General features: G+C 49.8%; 8 protein-coding genes across 17 annotated transcripts; 3 read left to right on the forward strand and 5 right to left on the reverse strand.

Moving 5' to 3' along the window:
* The first annotated feature begins 1,374 nt into the window (after positions 1 to 1,374).
* H257_15516 (hypothetical protein) lies at positions 1,375 to 1,895 on the forward strand. Its single transcript, XM_009843645.1, has one exon. The coding sequence runs from the start codon at positions 1,397 to 1,399 to the stop codon at positions 1,727 to 1,729; it is 333 nt and encodes a 110-aa protein (XP_009841947.1). The 5' UTR covers positions 1,375 to 1,396; the 3' UTR covers positions 1,730 to 1,895.
* On the reverse strand, positions 1,886 to 3,783 carry H257_15517 (hypothetical protein). 8 transcript variants are annotated; one of them, XM_009843653.1, is made up of 10 exons: positions 3,740 to 3,783; positions 3,634 to 3,687; positions 3,338 to 3,578; positions 3,183 to 3,290; positions 3,070 to 3,139; positions 2,919 to 3,013; positions 2,779 to 2,873; positions 2,602 to 2,698; positions 2,412 to 2,476; positions 1,886 to 2,351 (listed from the first exon to the last, which is right to left on the reverse strand). In XM_009843653.1, exons 1-10 carry the CDS (start codon positions 3,767 to 3,769, stop codon positions 2,238 to 2,240), a joined length of 969 nt encoding a protein of 322 aa, XP_009841955.1. In that variant the 5' UTR covers positions 3,770 to 3,783; the 3' UTR covers positions 1,886 to 2,237. The 8 variants fall into 8 exon arrangements, with proteins under 8 accessions (XP_009841955.1, XP_009841949.1, XP_009841953.1 ...); XM_009843647.1 differs by having other exon boundaries at positions 1,886 to 2,476; positions 3,740 to 3,777; XM_009843651.1 differs by having other exon boundaries at positions 2,412 to 2,698; positions 3,740 to 3,777.
* Positions 3,784 to 4,305: 522 nt separating this feature from the next.
* Positions 4,306 to 5,273, forward strand: H257_15518 (hypothetical protein). Of its 3 annotated transcripts, XM_009843655.1 has the most exons (4): positions 4,306 to 4,549; positions 4,601 to 4,758; positions 4,826 to 5,001; positions 5,094 to 5,273. In XM_009843655.1, exons 1-4 carry the CDS (start codon positions 4,455 to 4,457, stop codon positions 5,217 to 5,219), a joined length of 555 nt encoding a protein of 184 aa, XP_009841957.1. In that variant the 5' UTR covers positions 4,306 to 4,454; the 3' UTR covers positions 5,220 to 5,273. The 3 variants fall into 3 exon arrangements, with proteins under 3 accessions (XP_009841957.1, XP_009841958.1, XP_009841956.1); XM_009843656.1 differs by lacking the exon at positions 5,094 to 5,273 and having other exon boundaries at positions 4,826 to 5,048; XM_009843654.1 differs by lacking the exon at positions 4,306 to 4,549 and having other exon boundaries at positions 4,551 to 4,758.
* Positions 5,274 to 5,298: 25 nt separating this feature from the next.
* Positions 5,299 to 7,398, reverse strand: H257_15519 (hypothetical protein). The gene is made up of 8 exons (XM_009843657.1): positions 7,308 to 7,398; positions 7,149 to 7,245; positions 6,884 to 7,078; positions 6,730 to 6,785; positions 6,472 to 6,610; positions 6,156 to 6,326; positions 5,981 to 6,094; positions 5,299 to 5,710 (listed from the first exon to the last, which is right to left on the reverse strand). Exons 1-8 carry the CDS (start codon positions 7,340 to 7,342, stop codon positions 5,426 to 5,428), a joined length of 1,092 nt encoding a protein of 363 aa, XP_009841959.1. The 5' UTR covers positions 7,343 to 7,398; the 3' UTR covers positions 5,299 to 5,425.
* A 286-nt stretch (positions 7,399 to 7,684) lies between these two features.
* H257_15520 (hypothetical protein) lies at positions 7,685 to 8,681 on the reverse strand (the record flags this gene model as incomplete). Its single annotated transcript, XM_009843658.1, has 2 exons — positions 7,685 to 7,972; positions 8,007 to 8,681. 2 exons carry the CDS (start codon positions 8,679 to 8,681, stop codon positions 7,685 to 7,687), a joined length of 963 nt encoding a protein of 320 aa, XP_009841960.1.
* Positions 8,682 to 10,364: 1,683 nt separating this feature from the next.
* Positions 10,365 to 12,148, reverse strand: H257_15521 (hypothetical protein). The gene is made up of 3 exons (XM_009843659.1): positions 11,267 to 12,148; positions 10,676 to 11,088; positions 10,365 to 10,608 (listed from the first exon to the last, which is right to left on the reverse strand). Exons 1-3 carry the CDS (start codon positions 12,006 to 12,008, stop codon positions 10,402 to 10,404), a joined length of 1,362 nt encoding a protein of 453 aa, XP_009841961.1. The 5' UTR covers positions 12,009 to 12,148; the 3' UTR covers positions 10,365 to 10,401.
* A 564-nt stretch (positions 12,149 to 12,712) lies between these two features.
* Positions 12,713 to 15,972, reverse strand: H257_15522 (hypothetical protein). Its single transcript, XM_009843660.1, has 4 exons — positions 15,684 to 15,972; positions 15,273 to 15,626; positions 14,591 to 15,212; positions 12,713 to 13,859 (listed from the first exon to the last, which is right to left on the reverse strand). Exons 1-4 carry the CDS (start codon positions 15,786 to 15,788, stop codon positions 12,787 to 12,789), a joined length of 2,154 nt encoding a protein of 717 aa, XP_009841962.1. The 5' UTR covers positions 15,789 to 15,972; the 3' UTR covers positions 12,713 to 12,786.
* Positions 15,973 to 17,342: 1,370 nt separating this feature from the next.
* On the forward strand, positions 17,343 to 21,186 carry H257_15523 (hypothetical protein). The gene is made up of 12 exons (XM_009843661.1): positions 17,343 to 17,652; positions 17,697 to 18,105; positions 18,732 to 18,849; positions 18,928 to 19,096; positions 19,302 to 19,374; positions 19,442 to 19,599; positions 19,687 to 19,720; positions 19,815 to 19,822; positions 19,889 to 19,954; positions 20,028 to 20,096; positions 20,149 to 20,325; positions 20,667 to 21,186. The coding sequence occupies exons 1-12, from the start codon at positions 17,356 to 17,358 to the stop codon at positions 21,069 to 21,071; spliced, it is 1,983 nt and encodes a 660-aa protein (XP_009841963.1). The 5' UTR covers positions 17,343 to 17,355; the 3' UTR covers positions 21,072 to 21,186.
* Positions 21,187 to 24,101: the final 2,915 nt, after the last annotated feature.

Genomic DNA, 24,101 nt, shown 5'->3' on the forward strand with positions numbered 1-24,101 from the left:
GCATGCGCAACCCATAAGATCAACGCCTAGCTAACCTGAAATCATTTACAATACACAGAGCCTAGGGTTCAGTACAAGTAGGAGGTCGCGCGGGAGGGGCATGTGAACAGCGTTCGATGCGTTCTGTGTGCAGCTACCCTCGACATGGAAATGACTTACCACAGCCGTGCTTCACATGGGTAAAGTTCTCCCGTCGAGGACCTACCAGTACACACCGGAGTGGAGTGACGAACCACCGGCAACCGACAAGGGTGTGCTTTGGGCGTGCTCCTGCGAAATTTTAGTTTGCAACCAACAATTTATTCTGATATTTTTGCCCAATAAATAGCCACAATCCCAAAAGTCGCTGTAAACGACCTCAAGGAGGTCGTCCAGAGCGGTTTTTGCAAAAGTCGATGGAAACGATTTTGATTGGCTACTTTTCCAAAAACCGCTGACACAAAAGTCGCTCCGAACACGCCCTTACTACTATTAATACTTCGAAGTACGTAGCACTATTATCATTTACTAGTATACTATTGTGCTTTTCACTCGTTTTGGCTATTCACACCATAAACCTGGGTGTTTGTTACATCGACCCCAGTGTTTTAGATAATCCGTACAGTGAATTAGGATCACGTTTCGTTACATAATGTAATTATAGGGAGGTCATTTATGCAACTCCCTCGCTTTTGCACATTTGAAAAGTGCAAATCGAAGTTATATCTGCTATTCTCGGGACCAAATTCACAATTCACTGGTCATCATGAACAACTTTTGATAATACAAATGACACACAGCGAGGACATGCGCCTGTGTTCTTACGTACAGCGATGTACGTATGGTGCCACATCGTAGAAAACCACGCCATCTTCTTTTTCCATCGCATAGTATATGCAGGTAGCGCGTACTACGCGATGGAATAACAGCCAAGGTGTTTTGGTCACTTCAGCATCACATGTGATTATTATTGCTCAGAGTTATTAGGTATTTATAAAACCCCAGTGAATTAGCTAAAACACCAGGTATTTATTCAACTTTGTAACACAATTACAGCAGATGTACCACTCTTTTAGCCACCTAAAACCGACGCCAAAAACAAGTGCAAAGCACAATAACAGTAAGTAGCATTATTAATAATACTATTGTTAATAATAGTTGTAGTACTGTATGGTATTTCTAGTATGTTATGTTTTGCATGTCATTTCTTCGAAAAGTGACCGCGATATGCCGTCGAGAGGCCGCGGTTCGTACTACGACGAGGGTAGTATTTATTCTCACAGGTATTTCATATTAAGCCAACATGTGCATGAAAAACCGATTCATTAAATTAGAACAGGTCATAAATTTGAAAAGACAATAAATGTTTATGGTATTGGTCTATTTCCGATACATCTCGACAAGACAAGCTGGCAGCATGTTCAATCCACTCGTGACCATGGTGTGGCTGTGCGTCGGCTACATTGTCGGGCGCGTGGACGTGGCGTGGTATGTCCGTGCTTTCTGTCGTGAGATCTACACACTCCCGCCGTCGCACAAGGGGTGGGTCGCGGGGTGCCTCGTGGTGCTGATCGGAGTGTACGTGCTCCTGCTCGTGCCGCTCTTAGCCATCGCGTCTCGGGAAGCCAAGAGCAGCGGACACAACCCTGCGATTGTGCCCACGTCGTTCCGCAGCGAGATCCGTCGACGGGGAAGTTACAGCATGAACTACATCAACGACATCAAGTCGCATGTTCTCGCGCGGTCGTAGTCGGTATCGTCCATTCCTCCGCCTCAAACGACCCGTCTGTCTGCAGCATGATGGCAATCCTTCGAAGGATGCTGCCGGTGTATGTGCTCTTTTCACGTTGACCAACGAACTCCACACGCCAAGAAGGCAGCGTAACCAACTCAAATATCTATCACATCGACATGTATTCTTCTTTCTCATCGCGCCCATATTTCCACCTTCCTCTAATAGCCTACGGTGTCTCATATTGTTTTCGCAGGTGGTTGGCACAGCTTACTCTGACGTAGATCCCCAATTTATCACTAGAACAACCAGCAACATATTCCTTTCGAAGGGGGCTCCGACACAAGAGCCCCAATAATGCTAATTGAACCCTACAACTCAATGAGATTCAACGCAAGATGACCATGCAGTACGCCCGTACGCTTGGCTTCTTGCAAACTGCATATGCGCCGTTTGTATACGAGATGTCCACGCATGTTGATAACAACTTGTCCCCTAGTAATACTAACGGAAGTACTAGTAGTTACTAAAACCCCATCGTCGCCGCATCAAATCGCTCCATCGCGCCAGACACGGCGTCCACCACGCGCTTTTCGTTCATGATGTACACCGACCGAAATCCGCCCGTCTCGTCAAAACGCTATCACCATATATATTATTTTAGATATATATATATTTATCGAAGAATCTGTGATAGTACCTGGACAGTGCGGAGGCGCCGCGCATTGTCAATCGACGTAATCGTCTCCACCATCACAGGTCGACCTAGTGCACACTTCGTATGAGAATACGCCCAACCAAGCGAGAAATATGGAATAATTTTAGAAACACGTAGATGTATCCTAATATATATATATATATATCGTATTTTTAACGATTACAAAATATACCTGTGCGCTTGGACGTGGCTGTGATGATCAAAATGTTAAGCCCCACTTCCTGCATCGTAATGTCGCTCCCCCGCAACGACGGGTCGTCTGTTTCCACCTAAACCAACAAATATTTATTATGGATTGATTAAGCAAATTATTAAACAAGGAATAATATTTATAGAGAGATAGATGTACCTTGAGAATGCCATCGGCCGCAGGTTTGATCCAGCAGTATTGTGTCGTGGTGAGTCCGCTGATGGACGTGCGCATTTGCCGCAAGTGCCACGCACCTAACAGGACAATCAGAGACTTCAACACAAAAGACATGAAGGAACCTTCTTCGCGATACGCCAGTTCCGACGAACACACTTGCGTGCCTTCTTCGTGCGGGGGGATCGAAGTCAACTCGCCGTTCCAACGCCCTTCCATGCTGTCGGCAATGACGTTAATACCATACGAATGTTGGGAGAGAGGTAGAAGATGTACCTTGGAAGGACGTGGTAGCTGCAGCCATTGACAAGGACAGACAGTTGGTTGAAAAAGGTGCGACCGCTGGCTGCAAACACATGAGATTCCTACGAGAAAGGACGAAATACTACCTTTCGGTGGCGGCGGGGCGCTTGGTTTCACCGACATGCGCGAAATAATGCTCCGATCAAAACCCAGTTGATGGACCGTCCCGTCTTCTCCCGCCGCCCAAATGTTGTCTACCCGTCCATGAGTCGATCGTAACTCGAAGGGGTCAATTGTCTACCTTGTTGCATCATGCGGAGGTTCGAATGTTCATGCAACCGGCGCTGCTTGATCGCATCCGCGAGATGTGCATAGTTGACACCGTGGAATGGTTCGTGGAGGGTTTCAATGTGCACGAGTACAGCGCCATCCGAAATGCCATGTTCGGCAATCGACTTCTCGTCTTGCAATTCCTTGCCTTTGTGCAGCAGCACAATGTAGTCCGCACGACCCTGTACCTTCCCGCTCTTTTGGTATGACGCCTACATATGCCCATCAGCGCTGCTCCGTGGTCGGAAATGAGTTGTTCCGACACACCTTCACAGCGGCAATGCTTTCATGCACGTCAAACTCCAGCGGCACAGAATACGCCTACATCCATCATGCATCAGGGCCCCCTTCTACTGCCACCCCGTGTCCGTACCTCGTTCTTCACGTACAACGTCACCGACATGATGAATTCCGAAATGAAGCGTATCTTTGCGGTGGTGTGGGTGAATGCATTGGATTGGCTAAAATAGTTTGATATTCGCACTGGATTGGCTATAATTTAATTTAATTCCACCCACGGCATCGTATTTAATGCATACAAATACAAAGATCCATTCAACCAGGCAGTTGAAGCAGACATTTCGAGAGGGTGCGAAAACATTCGACGGCGAGGTTCTAGAAACATCGCGTGAGCCCGTACATGAGGCGCTAGTTTCCCGACCTTGGCCGTGGAAAGCCGTGGCCTCCAGACTTTTCATGGACGAATCGCATCTTTTCAATCCATATCATGGGCCTCACAGGAGGCGGAACGGCGTGAGCTAGCTGGCAAGGGATTTACTCATGTTTGACACCCTCATCGAGACAGCAGTACAGTAGCAGCGCGGCAGAGCATTGATATGTTACATCTACCCGCACGAAGGCTATGGACACGACGACAGGCCAGCACAGGTGGTCATCGACAGCATTCACAGCGCATTCGTATGCTCCACCATTATGCTGCATGTATTGCAAAATGTGTATTGGTCGGATTTATGCCCCCCCCCCCAGTAAATTGGATATAAGTGTGACCCCCCCTACCCGTCAAATTATTTTTGCTGGTTTCAGCGGCGCCATTTTCGTCGACATCGGTCCACCTGGCATCATTATCCATGACGACGAGTTCAACATGGTGGGCGATCCCTGTGACCGTGGCGTCAGTGGTGGCCCTCGCTTACGCACTGGTACAGCTCACGGTCGAGCCAGAGTACGTGTGTCACTTCTGCCTGCATCGTCGTAGTTGTCTGACTCATGCCAGGTCCGTGCAGAAAAAGCGGCATGCGATGCACGTACTGTCGGAAGTCCAAAATATCTCGGACACTGTCGTCGCGAAGCTCGATATCCTTGAAGTCGATGTCCACCACTTGCTTGACTCCGCCAAGGCCGACTCACCCAACGACGTCCCATTGAACTCATGTAGGCTCAAGGACCCATACATCGTCCTCGTCCTCCCATTTGCTTCCTTTGCTCATGCCCGCATTAGACTACCACTTTGACTCGACTGGCAAGAAGCTCAAGAGCAAGTGGGATTCATACGACGTCGACGCCGAGCTCGACAAGGTCGACGATGACACTGCCACGTCAGCCCTTCGTCGGCCTACTTCGTCCCCCGACCAGCTCCGTCGAAAGGTCGGCGAATTGGAGCACGAATTCGAAGCCGTACGTAGTTGATTCTGTGTCCTATAAATGAATCTTTGGATCCGTCCTCCATCGTGCTGATAAATGAATAGTTGATGCTAATAAATGAATAGATTTTGGCGTATTTGGACACAGTGCGGGGCGACGAAGAGGTGCGCATTGTGCGCAAGCAATTGGTGGGTGCCATCAACGACACGTATCTCGTGACGTTGGACCGGCTCAAAGGTCAATTGGCATGAGTGAAACCGTGGAAACAGAATAAATGAATCATTCATGTATTTGAGTCTGTCCAATTTGATACTGTAATAGTATGGTAGAGCATTACTAGCTTTGAAGCTAGCTCTATTAAAATAGCTAAATGCCCAACAACTGAAGTGCTTGAATTCACTAGTTGGCCATATCTTGGTATAAACATTGAAGTGATGCTAGTAAGTAGCCACCATGGTTACGTGATGGACTGCAACACGTTGCTAAAGAACGTGTGGGTGTGGAGACAGCCACGGGCGATGCCGAGGTAGCAACTGGCCTGCTTCATCATGCCAATCTCGTTCAGGTCCTGGGCCAGACGGTACGCCTGGTCAAAGTACCGGACGGCGTTGTCGTGGTGGCCGTCCGTGGTGGCTAGGAACCCCAGCTGCATCCACGCGTTCACTTCGGCACTGCGGTCCTGCACGCTCTGAATCAGCTGTAGGTGCTGGTCCATGCACGCTGTGGCCGTCGAGATGTCGCCCTACCAATAATACAGTAATAATACCATCATCCTTATCTATTTGATTGAAGTACAGTACACCTTCCTTCAACAACAAACGTATTCTCGTGCCAGGTCGTTCAACACGATGGAAATCTCTCTCATGTGAACAAAGGTCAACCAACTTACTCGACTTTATATATAAATATACATATATATATACTTTGAAGCATAATATGTAAGGTAGTTTAGATAGGTAGGGAGTAAGCTTAGTTATAATCTATCTATATATATTTGCTTGGGTTTCCATACCTGTCGGCTGGCAAGGAGCCCGAGGTTCCCCACCGCGAGGCTTTGTCCGTACGCGCTGTTGAGGCGAATGGCCAAACGGAGTGCTTCTTGATGATGTTTCGCCGCGTCACTAAACTACATATACATGCGTTCGACTACTAGTACTACTACTAGTAATAGTACTACTAAGAGTTACCCGTCCAAGACTGCCCAGGGTGAGGCCAAGGTTCGTATGTGCGACGAATTGGCCGGCGTCGTCCACCGTGAGGTCGGCGTGCATCTGGTGGTACGTGAGGGCCGCCTGCAGGTCCGCGCTATCGACGTCCACAAAGCGCCCTGTGTATGCCACGTCAGAGGACGAACTCAGCTACAGGGGAAGCCAAGTTAAGGTCGGTGGCAGCAAGGGGGGTGTAGTAGGGGGGATGTAGTAAGGGGGAGTAGTAGGGGGGATTAGTATGGGGAGTAGTAGGGGGATTAATAGGGGGATTAGTAGGGGGAGTAATTATACTAACCTGGTAATCCACCCCAATACAGGAGACGACGAGCGCTCGAAACGGCACGTTGTCCGAGTCGTGGAGCAGCGCCAGCGCTTTTTTGTACACGTCGATGGCCAAGCCAAACTCGTCCAAGTTGTCGTGCACAATGCCCATGCTAACCATCCCACATTTGCGTAAGAAAAAAGGGGGATGTTTGCTATACATTCTCCATTCTTCAACTACACCAACGACGACGACTACTGCCTCCACCACCTGCTGAAGAGGAGGGTGTACCTGAAATATGCCAGCGCTTCTTGTTCGGTTCGCCCCGCGCGTTTGCTCGAGGCGGCCTGGTGCAAAGGGTTAGGGGGATTGTGTAGGGGGTAGAGACGCAAGTCCAACTGCTGTACGTATACTGTACTACGTACTACACGGATGGAATACCAACCAGCATGGTGAAGTCCTTCAGGCGCTTGGCGTCGACGGCGGTTTCCTTGGGTTTGTCCAAGTTGAGGCTGGAACTAGTGAGCCCCACGCTATTGGACAAAGCGTGCTTTCGCCGAGCCATGGCGCGCGCCGAGAACACGTTCTGACGCACGCGGTCGTCCCGCGACATGCTCGGGGTTCGAGCGGGAGTGTTCATCTACAGGTCGTAATAACTCTTTAGAAGGGGGGTGAAGAAGAAGGATGGGGGAGGGGAAGTTTGTGCAAACCATGAGAGGGGCATCCATGCGTTGAGGCAAGTCGGTTTGGGGCGTGGCTTCGGCCAGTTGAGACCCCTGGTTGGCGGGCGCAAGCGGTTCCAAGGCACTGACACGAATGAGTCAGCATGGTCATAACGTATATGAAGACAAGAGTCGAGTTCTGATTACATGGGCGGAGCGAGGAGTTTGCCGTCGCGGATCATACTCACGAAGCAAGTGTGTTAGCTGTCACACAATCGATCGAGTTGGGTTCAGAGCGGTAGGTACAGCCTGAAACCACCATGTAACGGCAGGCAGTTGAACAATACTGGGAGTAGAATGGAAAGGCGCAAATCGCGGGCCTTCTTTGAATGTAACGTTAGTTGGTTGACATGGATATTGGTAGTACGTATCGCTCACAAGACACTGGGTCCCCAAACTGTTAGACGGAACCTAACGCAATGCCGTACAGTCTACTGAAGCACATGTATACATACATACATATATATATGTATATATGCTAGTCAAGCAATTAGCGAGAGTCCCATACATAGTTCAAGCCTATGTTACTTTTTTGTAAGATTATGGCCTGCCATTGTCGTCTCCAGTAGCTTGAGCTGTCGAAGCTGCCTTGCAAATTGTGTCAAGATCACCGCTAGCCTCGTCCCTCCTCGAACCAGTTGGGCTTCGGCTGTACCAACGACCTGGTGTTGGTAGGCATCGCTGGGACACGCCACCTGACACGTTCTGACGGATGACGCGATGTCGCAGGTCAAGTTGAGGCCAGTGTACGCGTCTCGCGCTGCCACGTCATGGCTCTCGACAAACAGTTGCGTCAAGTAGGCCGACCCGTCCTTTCGCGTCAAGTGGTGCTCAAACTCAACGTACGACACATGCTTTCACTTGTTGAGACTCAACGGATCCGCCAAGCCGGCATATTGCCGCAGCAACCGAGTGGTTGATGGCGCGGCGGTCGGCCGAATCCGTGGTCATGTCTGGCGACCAGTTCACACTCCCGTACACCCCTGCCAAGCTGTCCCACATCGCATGCAAGTTGGTGGTCACACAAGGCTTTCGGAACACGAACGAGTTCCCACCGGCATCGTCGCGAGGAAAGCGAGCGGACACGCCCGCCGCGGCATGCAGCGGGTTGTGGACGTCGCCAAACACATGCAGGAATAGCCGGAGGGCGTGGTTGGCGGTCCATGGAGAATGGGTGGTCCGCAACGTTTCAAAGATACCAGTCAGAACGTGATTCGCAGAGCCGTCGAGGCTGCTGGCTAGCAACGCTGCAGGGTCGACGGGATTAGGCAACCTAGAGGGTGGCAATGCCACGGGGAGGTTCACGTAGTGCCATGCATTGTAGAGTGACCACGACGGCGTGAGGGAGGACGGGCAGTACGTGGTCACGACGGAATTACATTTGAGCAAGTCGGCCCAGATGCACGCGGTGGTGACGTCGCCAGTGTTGGGGAAGTCGCGGTCCCATTGTCGGAGCAGGAGATGCAACGTCTCCACGTCCTTCGTAGCCATCGACTGCGTCGCTATCTCACCCCCAAGCATGTGGCTGTTGTCCCACCATGAAAATGTGGGAGCCACAAACGATAGAACTACAATCACAAGCCACTGACCACTTTACAGTTAGTTTACAGAAGTACAGGAAGAGGGCTGTATTCATAACACGTTATCATGTGATCAGTTTACTGTTTACTGTTAGCACTGTTCACGTTAAGGGCGGCATAAGGAGACGACGCCTTGTTCATTCCACATTCCCATAGACTCCGTCGTGTAGGTACTGTAGCTACCTTCCCCGACTCACTACTTCATCACACTACGATACTGGTAAATAAATGGTCCCACGGGGGATCGAACTCGGGACTAATTGTACGCACTATATTTGCTGTGACTTCTCAATTGTACCGGGCTGAGTGGCTTCAGCTTGTAACCGCAAGTTTCTGGCGGGGTAGGGTTCTTAAAGGGAGAAGTCACTATTGAGAGGGATCTATTCACGGTATGTGGATTGGGGGAGGTATCTCCGGAAGCCATGGGGTTCTTAAAGCGAGGTGTAGCACCTCGGGGTGGCCAAAGGTGCAATCTCTTTTTGCCTGTGGAAGGGATATATGGCATGGTAGGACAGTTATCCGGAATCCGGTTAAAATTTGTTATACGGATTTAACCGGTTGATGTTGTCCCCATCGTGCAGCCCCCCCCCACATAAGGGCTGCTGACAAAAGTTTTAGGCGCCCCAAAGGCTCTTACGCTGGTCTATCATTGAACGGCATCGCACGTGTAGGGCTTTTCGCCACAAAAACCTGTGGTCGGTTTTGGAGGTCTGCCTTTAATGTGACGCATTCGACATTGAGGCAATGTGAACAATGGATGTATTTGAATTTTGAGCTGTACCGCATGCACTTTTTCGGCAAGGACATGGTGTGACGCATTGCGACTGGCAGTTGTCACTTGGTAGGCAGATTCCTTTGAAGTTATTATGGAAAGTCACTGAATTGCAAGGACTTCCCTGGAAATGAGACTAAACTATTGCAACCCATATTCGAGCTAATACGTAACGTTAGTAAAACCTAACGTTAGTCTAAGGTCTGTGCAATGAGACCTTGACGTGCAGTGTTGGTACATTGCGTACTGCAAATGATGCCATCATGATTCACAGTCCAACAAATCAGTCGCAAAATGGATAACGTTATTATGCCCTCAGGCGATGCCCAATTTAGTGCAGTACACAGGGCAGTCTGGTGAATTCTACAGAGGTGCATTAATCGGCGCTCCTTGCCTGTAAACTGTGGGTGGGCTACTGTACGTACACCCTGGGAAGTAAATTGTCTTCGTTGGGGCAATGGATCCTGTGCCCCAAATACCGATTATTTTCACACAGTACGGTATTTCGGGGGATACGAATAACTGCTGAATTATACGGATGGTAGAACCTGGTAGGGTTTTGGTAGGAAATGGTAGGAAACAAAAACACCATATACAGGACCGCAGTAAAAAGCACTATTTTGGTCCACGACTCGAATACATAGATGTATGTATTGACTATGAATTGCTTTATGCAGGGGACGACAGGGACAAGACGACGCTTGACAAGGGTCCCATATGACTACAGTTTGCTGCTATCCATCTCTACACGTGTCCCCACGCAACTTGTGGCCGTTCTGTGTCACTCATTTACTCATGCTACTACTCCATGTACCCCCCTAGTACTTTTTACGTACTAAGCAAAAAAGCACATGGTAACTCAAGTTTCGTTTGTGTGATGGGCTTGCAATTACAGTTTGATCACGAGCCACACGTTGACGGCGACATACAGCACCAAGAGCGCAATGCCGTCGCGGGGACTGAGCCCGACGTAGAAACCCTTGGCCTTAGAGAAGCATGCGCAGAACACCCCACGGAGGTTGAGCACCAAGTACGCAAAGATGATGACGGCGAGCAGCTGGAACAGCAACGTTTCTTGCTCGTACGGGATGTGGATCTGTGGATCCAGATAGTGTCTATTAATACGAGAACACATGCATCTATAACAAGATCATGCGACGTACCTCGCCGTGGAAGAGCGTGTACAAGAACCAAGGAAGCCCACTGCCCAGCGTGACGTTGATGACTTGGGACCCGATCGCGTTACAGACGGCGGCGTCGGCGTGGCCGGCGCGAGCGAGCGACACGGACGCGATCGCGTCGGGGATTTGAGAGCCCAGCGCCAGGAGGGTCACCCCCGCGACTTCAGTCGACAGGTTCAACGCCGTCGTCAAGATGCGGGTCGAGTACAATGCCGCCGCCGACAAGAGCGCCACGTACACGATGGACAGCACCAGCGTGACGGGGTAGTACGATCGGGTGGGAGAGTCGACGCCACATTCAGGCAGGGTGTACGCGAAGAGGATGCGGAAGGGACGGGAGAGGAGGTCGATCACTTTACGGACGGGTTCGAGCCACGCAGGTTCCGCAGCGCCTTCTACACGACGATCGTTGATGGAAGATTTCAACAATGGACATCAAGCAGAACATTCGAAAAATAGAAATAGAACAAAAACGGACCAATTCAATGCATTTTCGCTCAAAAGTCGTCGAAAACGACAAAAAGCACGAAAAAGACGACAAAAAGGGCAAATATTCAACCACACCGGACGTACCCTCAGCATGGACGGCACCATATCCCTTGGACGACGACGTTGCGAGGAGTGGGTTGTGCGGGGCAAGGGCATGGTCGATCATGTGGTTTTCCGCCGGAGTGATAAACTCGTCGTGGCGGTCAGGGTCGACGGGGCGGAGCCAGATGGGCACGAAGATGATCAACATGTATCCGACGTAGACGAGGATGAGAAGACCGGACTGCCACGTGCCGACTTGGGAGTCGTTCATGACGTACACGAGCGTGCCGAGACTGGCGATGTACACCATCGAGTCGCGGATCATGGGGGCCCATGAAATCATCAAGGACGTCGGGGCGACCAGCGTACAGAGGGCGGGAATGAGGGCGAACGCAATGATGGCGGACCCGAGAATAGCAGAAAGGGACGATTCCATCGCCTCGATCTTGCCTTCGGCGGTCGCGACTGCGTTCAGGAGGATTTCGGGGGCGGCGCTGCCGAACGCAAGGAAGGATGCACCGGCCGCTTCTTCGGGGATCTTGAGCTTCTCGCACAGCGTTTCAATCGAAGGGACCAAGTAGTCATCACACACGATCGCCAGGCCGAGGAACACGTACAACAACGCGAGGATTGTGAGAATGGCGCTTACGACGGGGCTACTGAAGAATGAAGTCGCTTCTGCCTCTACAGCGGGAGCGATAGTCGTGGCGACAACGGCCGTGGCATTCTGCGCCAGAGCGACGGACGCGGCGACCGCAAGCGTCAACGCCTTGATGGAAGTCATTGCACGAAGCGTCGAAATATGCTATGACGTTCTTCCAGCCGAGTGTTGAGGAGGGGTGATGCACGACGACAGGTTGAATGATATTCTGTTGTGTTTTTACCTAATAAAGCAGCACGACCAATTGATGGTTGAAAAAGATGGAATATACGTCTGTAAATACATATGTCATGTCATCTCGCCCTTTGGACTGAAGTATATAGGATTTCTGGTTTTTCCCATGGGCTAAACAGTCGGGACGAGCCAGCACCCCTGCAACGACGGGATGTTCCATCAGTACACTGTAGCACGGGATACCCTTCTTCTGTGGGGTGCTGCTGCTCAATATTAACCAGCAATTCCAATGTACCAGCGCATTCTTTGAATGATGTTGCGGTCGTGTGCGAATATGGACAAACGGCTATGCGCGATGGTCGTTGTGATTTCGTACAGTATGTGGGCAAAACATGGTTTTTCCCATTTATTTTGTTCGAATATGTCATACGAATCCTTGGATCGTCCCTCCACGAACGACGCGACCTTCTGATGTCCAGCTCACTTGGAGGCAGGCATTGCATTGCGCATGGAGGTCCAAGACCATCGCACTGCGTATATGGCCCGATGTCTTCGTCGCTCGTGTAGCACTCATCCCATGTACAGTACGTATCGACCTGGTCTCCCCGTGGTGCATGTACACTGCACGATGTGTGTGATGCATCCACGGACGATAGTACAACACAATCACTCCATTACAGACTCATTCTACGACTCTACTGCACACAAACAGGACGTCGTGTGTTAATCACGCAGCTGTTCCGGCGCCGACGCCACGCGGCAGCATCCCCCCGGCGGGACTGCATGCATACGGCCGACGGCGGCCTTTGGTTACTACTGCCAACGTGGTCTCTCCCGCAGGAGCAATGGCATCTTCGATCATGATGAGGTCATTTCGAGGCGTACATGGGCGGGTATTTGGCGACGCTTTGAGCAGTCGGTGGGGGTGCTGCTTGTGCTCGAGGGACAACGGATGGCGGCGGTGGTGGTGGGAAGTGGAGGAAAATTCCCCGGCCGACTGGTGCCTCGTCAATGAGATGTCGGTGGGTGCAATGTATCGCGAAGGGAAGTTTGCCCCTTCGTAAGGGCTTCTTCGTGGAGTGTGATGATGGGACTTGCCGTCACTCGGCTCCATCCTCCCTGCGGCCACCAGTGGGTGCGTGTACTGGCGCGACAGGTTCGTACGGGGAGTGAAGTACGGATTGTTGCTTTGTCCGTTGGTGGGAGTATTCCCTGGGAAATGTGCGTTCGAAGGGGGGAAATTTCCTCGTGGGGTGGTGGTTGTCGTACGCGACCGGGTCGTGGGCGTGGACTGCACGCGTACCAAGGCTCGCGTCGCCGGGATATTTCCTCGATCGTCCTCTTCCAAGTGGGATTTTTTCCCAATCGACCCTCTCTCTTCCTCATACTCGTCCCAGTTTCTCGGCACCGCCTGTTGCTGTCGCGACGATGTCGGGGTCTTGGTGGAGCGGTGGGGATGGCCGTCCAGGACATCATGCAGTTGCGGCTTGGACCGCGCCTTCGTGGACCGCGGCTGCCGCGCTGCTATGGCATCGTCCCAGTCCTGGAACATTTGGGGTTTTTCCCTCGCCCTCGTCGATCGAGGTGGCGCGGGCAGCTTCTCGGACGTCAAGCCACGAGGGGCAGGGAAGGATTTTTCCCTAGCATGGCGTGTCCTGGATCGGGCACTTGGAGTCAGGGGAAAGTAAATCAGGTGCTGCTGCGATTGTGAGATTGGCGTCGAAGGCGGAGGATGCTGGGGCGGCCCGAAGCGGTAGCCTGTCGGCACTACCGTCATCTCCTTGCTCGACAGTCGCCCTCCTACACATATGCCCCCCCATCTTGTCAACAACTACTGTATTGTTGATTCGAAACAGAAGAATTGGCAGAAGTGTGATTATCCAATCAGATTGCAGGACACCATCAAATCCGTGTGTGACATAAATTAGTGTGATTACAACAACATTATACAGACAACATTTGGTAGTACAAAGAATCGATCGATATTGTTGTGTTTATATAGTTCATTCGATTCAAAATTGGAGTGGTGCTCAATCGAATGACCAGAATCACCAAATCGGCAGAGAATCGATCGACCAATCAAAACACAAAATCGTCATGAACTAGCCAATCAAACCTACTCTTCGAATAATTCAACATTGAATTAGTGTGTGATTGAAATTAGTGTGACACTGGACGATCTTTACATGCAAAAGTCAGTACAAGAATCGATCGATAGATTTGGCAAAGAATCAGCACAAATGTCCAAATATTGGGTAAAAGGACAAGAGCGATATGGAGAATGAATCGACACAACCAATCTAAATGGACAGAACATAGTAGTATTTAGCCAATCACAATGCAGGAAACAACCATCCTCAACAAAGTCAAATTAGTGTGGAACTTTTAACTAGTGTGATACCAATTTACATTCAAAATTAAACAATCGATCGATAGATTTTGGCGAATCAGTACAAAAATAATCCACATTTTGGGTAAAAGGACAATATTTATATCGATTTGGCGATTCAGCCTATAAAGTATCGACGCACCTCTCGCATGGTTGGACGCAGCAGTTATACCAGGACACAACGCACTCGTCGTCGTGGCAGGGGCGGCGCCAGTAGTAGGAGTACTAGTACTAGTACTAGTACTACTACTACTACTAGTACACGCGGCACAGATGCGGACTTGGAGCTTGTCGAGGTGCGTGCCAACGTCCCACTGCCGCGAGCATGTCCGACACACGACTTCGCCGCACTGGCGGCAGCTTTCCTTGCTATAACCAAACACTCCGAACCGGGCACAACAGACAAAGCACTTGACGCGAAGGGCAAATGGCACGAGGCGATGCATGGGAAGGAACGGGAGGCCGCGGAGTCGCCGCGATCGGAGGTGGGTGTCCAGATCCGCCACGGCGCGGCACCGCCTCCGCACCGCCGACGCTGTCACGAACGACGGGATGCTGCCCTTCCAGTCGATTTGGTGCAGCGCCATGGCCACCAACGCACCCCGTCGAGTCGGACTCTCCATGATGATGTACCCCGACCGGTGGTACTCGCCGCGCACGACGTTGAAGGTGGTCTGCAGGTCCGGGCAGCATGTTAACTTGACCGATTTGAACGCGCGCACCCACCCTGGACGCCCGTGGTCGGTCGTAAAGTCGTGCTGGCTCTGAAGCACATGCCGCGATGAGGTTTGTCCAAGGGAACGTAGTCTATCGACCTACTGTACCTCAAGGAAGCACCAGTCACGCGGGTTGGCGAGCCCGGGCATGGCGCTGGCGGACCACTGGAGACTCAGGTGGTGACGTGGCCGATCCGTGGACTCGGTTGCGAGGGTGTACAGCGTCTGGCCGTCCAGGTGGTCGGTCCCGAACATGCGCAGGTACTCGTGGTACCCTTCCGCGGTGTCAGTCTTGAACAGCGCCGCGACTTCGTCCAACGTCCCCATCACTTCTGTCACGCCGACGTACGACGTCACGCCGCGAGGCGCGGACGGGTCGTTGCCAGAATACAGCTGCAGGCCGTCGATGTCGGACGCAAGTGTCCACGTGATGGATCCACCTTGCAGGCGGGACGCATGCACCTATGGTCACCATGATCGTTGGGTCAATGGAGGGACTGATGGAGGGGATGTAGTTACCATGTCGGTGGAAGTGCGTTCTCCCAGAGCTTGCAACCGAGTGATTTCATCGGCAGACAGCGCCGGACAACGAAAGTAGTCGGGCGGCAGCGGGAACTTGGACATGTATACAGGTTGTCCTGTGGGTGCGAAGAAGGAGATCGCTTGATGATGATGATGCGGATGATGCTGGAGGTTCGTTGCCTGGGTATGTAGCCGGTCCTCGTGTCCTCCGAACGATATGCGTCACCTTTGCACCCAAGAGATGCAGATTAGGCCCAACGTGGCTCGCGTTGACGCGGGTACATCGGTTTAATGCCACTAAATTGTGCAAATTGTACTACTATTTTACTGTTACTCAGGAGTAATGTAATTCCGGAGTAAAATGACAGCGACGGGCTGGTTACTGTTATTAGCATTGCATGCATGTATATTAGAGGGGAAGCGACACTATACATTTAATAGCGCAAGTCAATATGCTACCGGTATACAGTACACGGTCCAGTCGTTCTTGTTTCCCGGAGGTCGCGAATCGTCCCACGCTCATTCCGATCGGTTTAACGCAAGTACTTTGAAGTACTACTCCGTAACGTTAGTATGTACTTTCGATGGGTTAGATTTGTCCCAGTTTAAAGTCACTAAACTATACCAAACTATACCAGTGTACTTCGAAGTAGTGTAATTCAACTGCTTATATGACAGTATGGTATTAGTACAAATGTATACTGTACTACGGAGTATAATACTGCACATACAGTTCTCTTTATACTACGTAGTAACTGTTATAGGTAGTGTATGTGAAACTGCAAACTTACGGTACAACGGCTAAAGTAACTGCACCACCTCGTCGACACCCCCAACGGCACGTCAGGTGTACAGTCGCCACGCTAAAAATCGAAAGGAATGCAACCAAACAAGTCGAACTTCACTTCGTCGTATGCGCGGGGAGAATGACTCGGTGGCCAGAAACTGAAGGAATACAGTCTCGCAGGGGAGATCTGGTTACAAAATGTCATCAACACCCCCAATCGCATTCCTCGATACATACTGGTACAGTTGGGGATGTTGATGACCCACGCGTTTGCAAGCGTGAACTGTAGAATAATTCCCTCATATTAAAACAGTTCCACTGTTGTTTTGACCCGATATATGTACTGTTTCAAAGAGGGAATAATTACAGTACATCATCCGGATACACGTTTTCGCCAAGTAGCCCTGTAACCTGGGACTCCGTCCTACCCCCGGTGAGTACATACGATGCTAAATCTCAGTGGTTAGAGATAGCTAACCACTGAGATGCCCTTAACCCCTATTGTAAGAGGTGAGGTGGTCTGAGCATACAAAGTTCCATAGAAACCTCATTGAAACAGTATTTCGGGTCAAAACAACAGTGGTACTTATTTAATGAGGGAATTGTACGTTAACTGTATACTCGAGTAATGTGAGGGTGGGTGTAGGTTCCCGTATATTCGCCACTACTGTATACGTATACTACTGTACTAGTATAACTACTGTACCGCAGAATCACAAGCTCAATCTGGCTCAATCATGGTGTACAAAAAAAATACTGTGAGTCAAATAGGGAGTACATGTCTATAAATATCAACAATCACAAAGTATTATATTTCACAGGTTTAACCGGCATTGCGCAACGCTTGACGTGGTTTGAGTGGGTTTTTTGCATCATATTCAAATGCTTTCGAGCGCTTCCGACGTCCTGGCGGGCGAACGACGTCACAGCCCGGCGACGCTGGCCGTAGAGCTGGCAGAAGTGTTCACGCATGGGAGCCAAGCAAGACGGTTGACGTACGTGCGTCTTCGCGGGCTGCTGGAGGCCCACCTGTCGTTCGAAGAAGCGCAGACGTTGTTCAGCGAATCCATCGACAACCAACGCGTGCGGGTGCTGCGCCTTGCCAGTCTGGTCGAAACCCTCATCATCAAGCATCACCTCGACACCGCGGACGCCGACACCCTTCGCGTCATTTCCCAGGTTGGTTTTTTCCATCTCCACTTGCCGCTCACTTCAACATGTAGGACGTCACCGGCTACGCCACGCCCACGCTGCTCCATCACGCCATGTTCACCAAGAACATAGCCAGCATCTTCACGCCCGAGCAACAGGCAGCATGGGGCATGTCCATCGACTCGTTCCAGTGGCTCGGGTGCTATGCCCAGACCGAGCTCGGCCACGGCTCCAACCTCCGCTCCCTTGAGACCACCGCGACGTTCGTCCCCGAGCTCGATATGTTTGAGCTCCACTCGCCGACCCTCACGTCCATCAAGTACTGGCCTGGCGCACTAGCCAGTACCGCCAACATAGCCGTCGTGTACGCGAGACTTCTGATCCGCGGGAAGGACTTCGGCGTCCACAGCTTCCTCGTACAGTTGCGCGAGTTTGCCACACACAAGCCCCTTCCAGGCATCACCGTCGGGCACATTGGAAGTATGAAACACAGCATATTCACCAGTCAGTCGACTCACCATTTTCAATTGTTGGATGCTCGCATTATGTATTAGGGATTTTGCATGTGTTATTAGAGATTTTGCATGTGTTATTAGGGATTTTGCATTTGTTTTGCGTATTCTTTGGATGTTTTGGACAATTTTTTGTCAACTTTTTGTGTGGAGCTGGTTTGGATATCTATTTTTGAGTGGAAAGTGCTTCGTTTTTTTAACATTTCTTGCCCCAAATATATATATATATACTTATATATATATTGTGGTGTGTTGTACTCAAAATGTCCTCCCGAGGTTGGTAGATCAGCCGCCAAACAACCACTGGACCTTTGAAATATAATACAAAACTAACCTGAAGAGGTATGGTTGTGATTACATTATTTATTCTTTCTTTTTTAGCCAATCATAACGCAATCTTCCTTGTTGTTAGCCAATCATACTGGTCAGCTCGATTTCTTGGCGATTGGTTTTATCAGCAATCCCCGAAAATGGGCAAATGTTTTGGGTGAAAAGCACAATTTTGATGTATATAAATATATATACATATATATTCCCAACGTATAGCTAGCTAGTATACCACCAGTATATCGTATATCATTTCCGCTGTGGTAGACAAGCTGGCGTTCAATACCGTGGACAACGGGTACTTGAAAATGAACCACGTGCGCATTCCACGCCTCCATATGGCCATGAAGTTCGCGACGGTGGCCCGCGATGGCACGTTCTCTAGGTATTTACTCAAAATTGCGACGCATTTGCGTCGACTCAAATATAATTTGCGACTATTTTGCACCTAATTCAACAACAGAGTCGACGGTGCAAAGCGAGAGATGTCGTACTTTACGATGCTCCAAATGCGCTTTCACATGATGCACGGCAGTGCCAAAGCCCTGTCCAAAGCTGTCACCATCGCGGTGAGATATTCAGCCATCCGGTTACAAGGACTCGACGGGTCGGCCCCTCGACGCGAAGTGCACGTACGTGTATAAGACGATTCAGATTATGTGTATGCCACGCTGTGCTGCACCTATATATATATATATGGGTTTTACCTATGGACAGTATGTCTATGATTGACAAGTTATGCTGCACCTGTCTCAATTTTGCTTCTCTTTGATGGCCGGCCTGCTACACCTAGATTCGTTTACATATATATGTTTTTCTATGGATGTGTATGTATAGGTGCTGGACTACCAGTCGCAACAACACCGGGTGCTCCCGCGGATCGCGGAAAGCTTTGCGATCTTCGCGACGAGTGCGTACTACTCGTCAATGCTAAATCGTCGTTTCGTATAACTGACTGGATGTTTGTATGGGTGCAGGCCAAGTGTACTCAACCTTCTGCACCCAAGCCACGACCATGGTCGACCAGGGCGAATCTATCGACGCCACGACGCTGGCCATGGCGCACGCCGTCAGCTGTGCGCTAAAGGTCGTGTGCAGTGAACTGTGCACCCGCGGTATTGAAATCTGTCGACGCGTAAGATGATATATATATATATGTAATATATATATATATTTGAATCGGAACGAAGAATATTATATTTATCGGATCCAATATGAGTAGGCGTGTGGGGGCCACGGGTACTTGCAATCGAGTGGTACGTGTCAGTGTCTGGAATCAGATGGTAGTGTTTCTGAGTCCTGAGTCAAGTCGTCTGATTCCGCACCATGCCGAATCTGATTCGTGGTTAGGGTTGCCGGTACGACACACTTCACCCTTTGATAATTTATTTATTTAATTGGTCATCCTCCTTTTGGGATTATAGGAATTGGGAGGATTTGCCGCCCAGTTTGTCACGGCCGAAGGCGAGAATTACGTGATTTCGCAGCAAGTACAGTCATTTTTTTCCTACATATTTATATATATATATATATTATTCTATAGCATGATATATATATATATAGACCACGCGCACGCTATTGAAGCTCGTACGTGGGTATCGCCTGGGCGCGGCCTTGCCCCCAGCCCTCCAAGTACGTCCTCTTCTTCGACCTTCTTATTTAAGCTTCATTTAAACCAAAATAGATATTTCAAAGCCTCGACCAAGGCGTGCCACCGACCTTGACATCTTCCGATTACGACCAGCTGTTCCAAGTCCGGTTTCTGGTGCTACTCAAGCAATTCGAAGACATGGCGGCGTTGTATCCTTCGCTGGACGACGCCATCCACGCCAATTTGATCGAATCACATCACTTGGCACTGGTATGTTGGTGATCATCATCTATTTGTCCTCTATCATCTATTCTTGACACCTCATTTATCTTGATCGTGGTGCATTTGCAGCAACCCAGCTAGAATTATCTATTATTTATTTAAACGTAAATGACGGCGTTTCGAAAGAATCAAGAATGATCCATTATCATCTATCATCTATCTGCCCTCGCATCGAAAGAAACGACTACCTATTATTATTCATTCAGCGCCTAGTTTCATCTAATATATATATAGATGAATATATATTGTTGTTTGTTTCAATAATAGTTGATCCTTTTGTTTAATAATCCATTGATATATATAAATATGTATATATATATGTACTGTAGTGCTATGGCAAGTACGTCCTCGTGCACGAATTCTCGGCCCATCTCACCAGCCTGTCTCCATCTACCAAATCCATCACAACATCCCTATTTGACCTGTTTTGCGTGACCCAACTCCAAGAGGACTTGGCCGATTTCATTGGCTTGGTCAACTTGCCAGCTTCCGTTCGTGGAAGCCTCCATGATCGGCTGGTCGCGCTGCTGGCTGCCGTCCGCCCGCACGCGGTGGCCCTTGTGGACTCCTTTGACCACTCCGACATCAGCCTCAACTCGACCCTCGGCCGCGCACATGGTCAAGTGTACGAGTCGCTCATGCAGTCCAGCCTTCTCTACGCTAAGGACGACGCCATTCCCGGGTTTACAGACTACCTCCAGCCCCTCCGTCGCCTACACGAGTCCAGGTTGTAAGTGGTGCCGCCGATCGCTGGTAAAGAGCCACACAGCGGCAAGGATGTGACACAGTGAAACGTTGGTTGTACTCTCCAGTGCTAGGACCAGGATAACGTTCATGGATGTGTATAATATACATGTAATATATATATATATACTCATACAACCAGCCTACATGTGGTGTGACCGCAACTTTGGGTTTGATATCGTTGGATTTTAATATTTTAATACTTCAAAAAAATTATCTTTTTAGAGCATTGAGTGCTTCCAGAAACTGTAGATACATATATATACAGTAGTATATACTAGTAATACTGTATATGATAAACACGGTGACTTGCTTGGTGGTGCTCGAGTTGACGACGAGAAATGGCAAGTAAACCAAGGCAACAGATCATTTAGATTATTGTATGCCGATGTATTAGCCGAGATGAATGGGCACAGAGTGGAGAATTGGTTCGCTAGTTGTGAAATATCACTGGATGTATATGCAGTAAGTAGTAAAGCGATACCATCAAATGCAATGGACATTCGACACACACATAACTAGGCGTCGTCGTCGGATTCATAACGACACTTGGCCCAAGCATCAACCAGTCCTGCCAATTCTTGGTGACATGGAGAAACTAAGCCGGGGGTTGATACGCAGCAAGGGAGGTTGTTGACTGTGACAAGGTTTGAATCGTATTGATATAGCGATATGAAAGGTGTTGTACAGTACACATTGCACGCATAAACTGGTCAAAATGGCTGCACAATATCTCACGCTAAACCAAACTCACTCGATTACCACCTGACCGCACTTGGCTCCATGCGCATATATCCCACGGTTCTTGAGTCTAGTAACTAGGTCATTTCCTTGGAAACGAAGAGCTTACCCAGCCACTTGCCGTTTCGATCATCAGGTGCAAATCCATCCCTTTCAATTGCGAAGGTTTCTGGAGCTTCATCATTCATACCCTTGATGCCACTCACAATCTGATGCTCGTCAAGGTCGACACGACAGAGCGCCCCTCCTCCGACAAGGCACACCATCATTTCTATTTCTGCGACACTGTTAGTAGTGTGGTACTGACAGAATTGTCATGGCCAACTGTTATTCTTTTTCTTGCTTCGTGCCGTTCTGTACATACCAATCGACTGTGCTCCCTCGCATTTCCCAGGCCAAACAAGCCACGACGCCTCCCTCGACGCAAACGGATGGTTCGATTTCGTACTGTACAGTACACCCGCAACCGCCAGTACTACCACGGCGCATGTAGTCAAATGCCAGCAACAAGCGGCAGCGGAGACGAGGCTAGTCGACCCCCAGCCCCCCCTCGCCCCCCCCTCCCCCTGTCATTCTCCTCCCCACAGCTCCAAGCAAATCGCCGTGTACCAATAAATACCCTGCCTTGAATTGGGTTTGAAATTCGTGAATGCACAACGACATCGTCGACACCCCCGACGACACGACAAATCCTCGACGGAAAATGCGATTGCACCGGGGAAACGTGGTGCAATAACGAACGACGATCCATATTGCGAACAGACGACACAGGTTGTATGGATAATAGTGTTGATGGATTTGCACGCCCACAAAAACCACCGGCCTAACGCATTTGGTGCGACGCTGCACCTAATGTTTGGTACAGGCATGTATCTATTTGTATTATGGTAATGTTAGTTGAGACGTCCGAATTGCGTCACACATACGGCACATAGGCCATAACGTTAAGTGGCGCTTTCTCGTTTTAGCTTGTTGGCTCTGGCTGCACGTAGGTAGTACTCTATTTGTAGCCGCCTCGTTGTTGGCTTCATGTTGGCACACATGCGATCGTGGGCGTGGTCGACTCAAAGCGCAGCACTCGAATAATAATGCTGCACCCCGTTGATATAACAGCAACGAACTTCGGATCATATGTACCATCAAAAGTCCTTCCAGTCTATAGAGGCACGGCCACCACGACGTGGGCTCGATTCCCCAGGGGGCAGTCCAAGGCAGCGTTGTTCGCACTTTGGGTCAAGTCCATGCGTGCAGCCATCATATGTGGACAATGAATGACGTTCGGAACGCGGCGGCTGTCGCCCTTGAGCATCATTCGTGCCGCACTGCAGCTGTTCTTTGCGAAGGTCTCAGTGCATCCAACCAGGCGGTGGGGTTGCTAACGTTAAGGAAAAGCTAGAGGTCGGCACGAATGGGGTGGTTGGTACTGTAGCCCGCGTGATGCTTGATGCACCCCTCGAACCAGGCGGCCATCGCCGATTGCAAGTAGCTTGGAGCTGCAATCGTCGGCAATCACACACATCTTTGCAACTCCGTCCTTGGCTAGACAGTGTCGCAATGAAAAATGAAATTCTGTCCCGTTGGTGAATACAAATATTCACAAGAGGTTGGTCGGTTCAACATTAACGTTTCGAGGTTCGGCCACGACGTCACACATTTAACCTGCCGAACGTTTGGAATGCCTCTTAGCCAATGGCCTTATGTTGCTTGATAATACTACACCATTTTTCAATTGACTTGGACATTTTCTCGATGGATTCGGACAGGTCACTATTGGATTTAGTGACGTGCCCATTCGAATGAATGAGTGCCCAATGGATTTGGTACCCATGTTCGCTGTGCCCATTGGATTTGGCACGGCCCCCTCGTGTGCCCATTCGATATGCCCATGCGCCTTATAGAATTGGTTTGTACCCAACCAAACAACCTTTAGATCATTCGAAAGTGTCATCCTTTGGATGATTTATTGAATTCATTTTTGAGTTTTCCTAATTGAATGCAAGCACGACACTTTTGAAGGATCTAAAGGTTGTTTGGTTGGGTACAAACCAATTCTATAAGGCGCATGGGCATATCGAATGGGCACACGAGGGGGTCGTGCCAAATCCAATGGGCACACGAGGGGGTCGTGCCAAATCCAATGGGCACACCGAACGTGGGTACCAAATCCATTGGGCACTCATTCATTCGAATGGGCACACCACTCAATCCAATGGTATATCAACCGAATCCATCGAGAAAATGTCCAAGTCAATTGAAAAATGGTGTAGTAAGTATACTAG

This window comes from Aphanomyces astaci (genome assembly GCF_000520075.1).
Source record: "Aphanomyces astaci strain APO3 unplaced genomic scaffold supercont1.71, whole genome shotgun sequence".
In the NCBI taxonomy this organism is placed as follows: Eukaryota; Oomycota; class Saprolegniomycetes; order Saprolegniales; family Verrucalvaceae; genus Aphanomyces; species Aphanomyces astaci.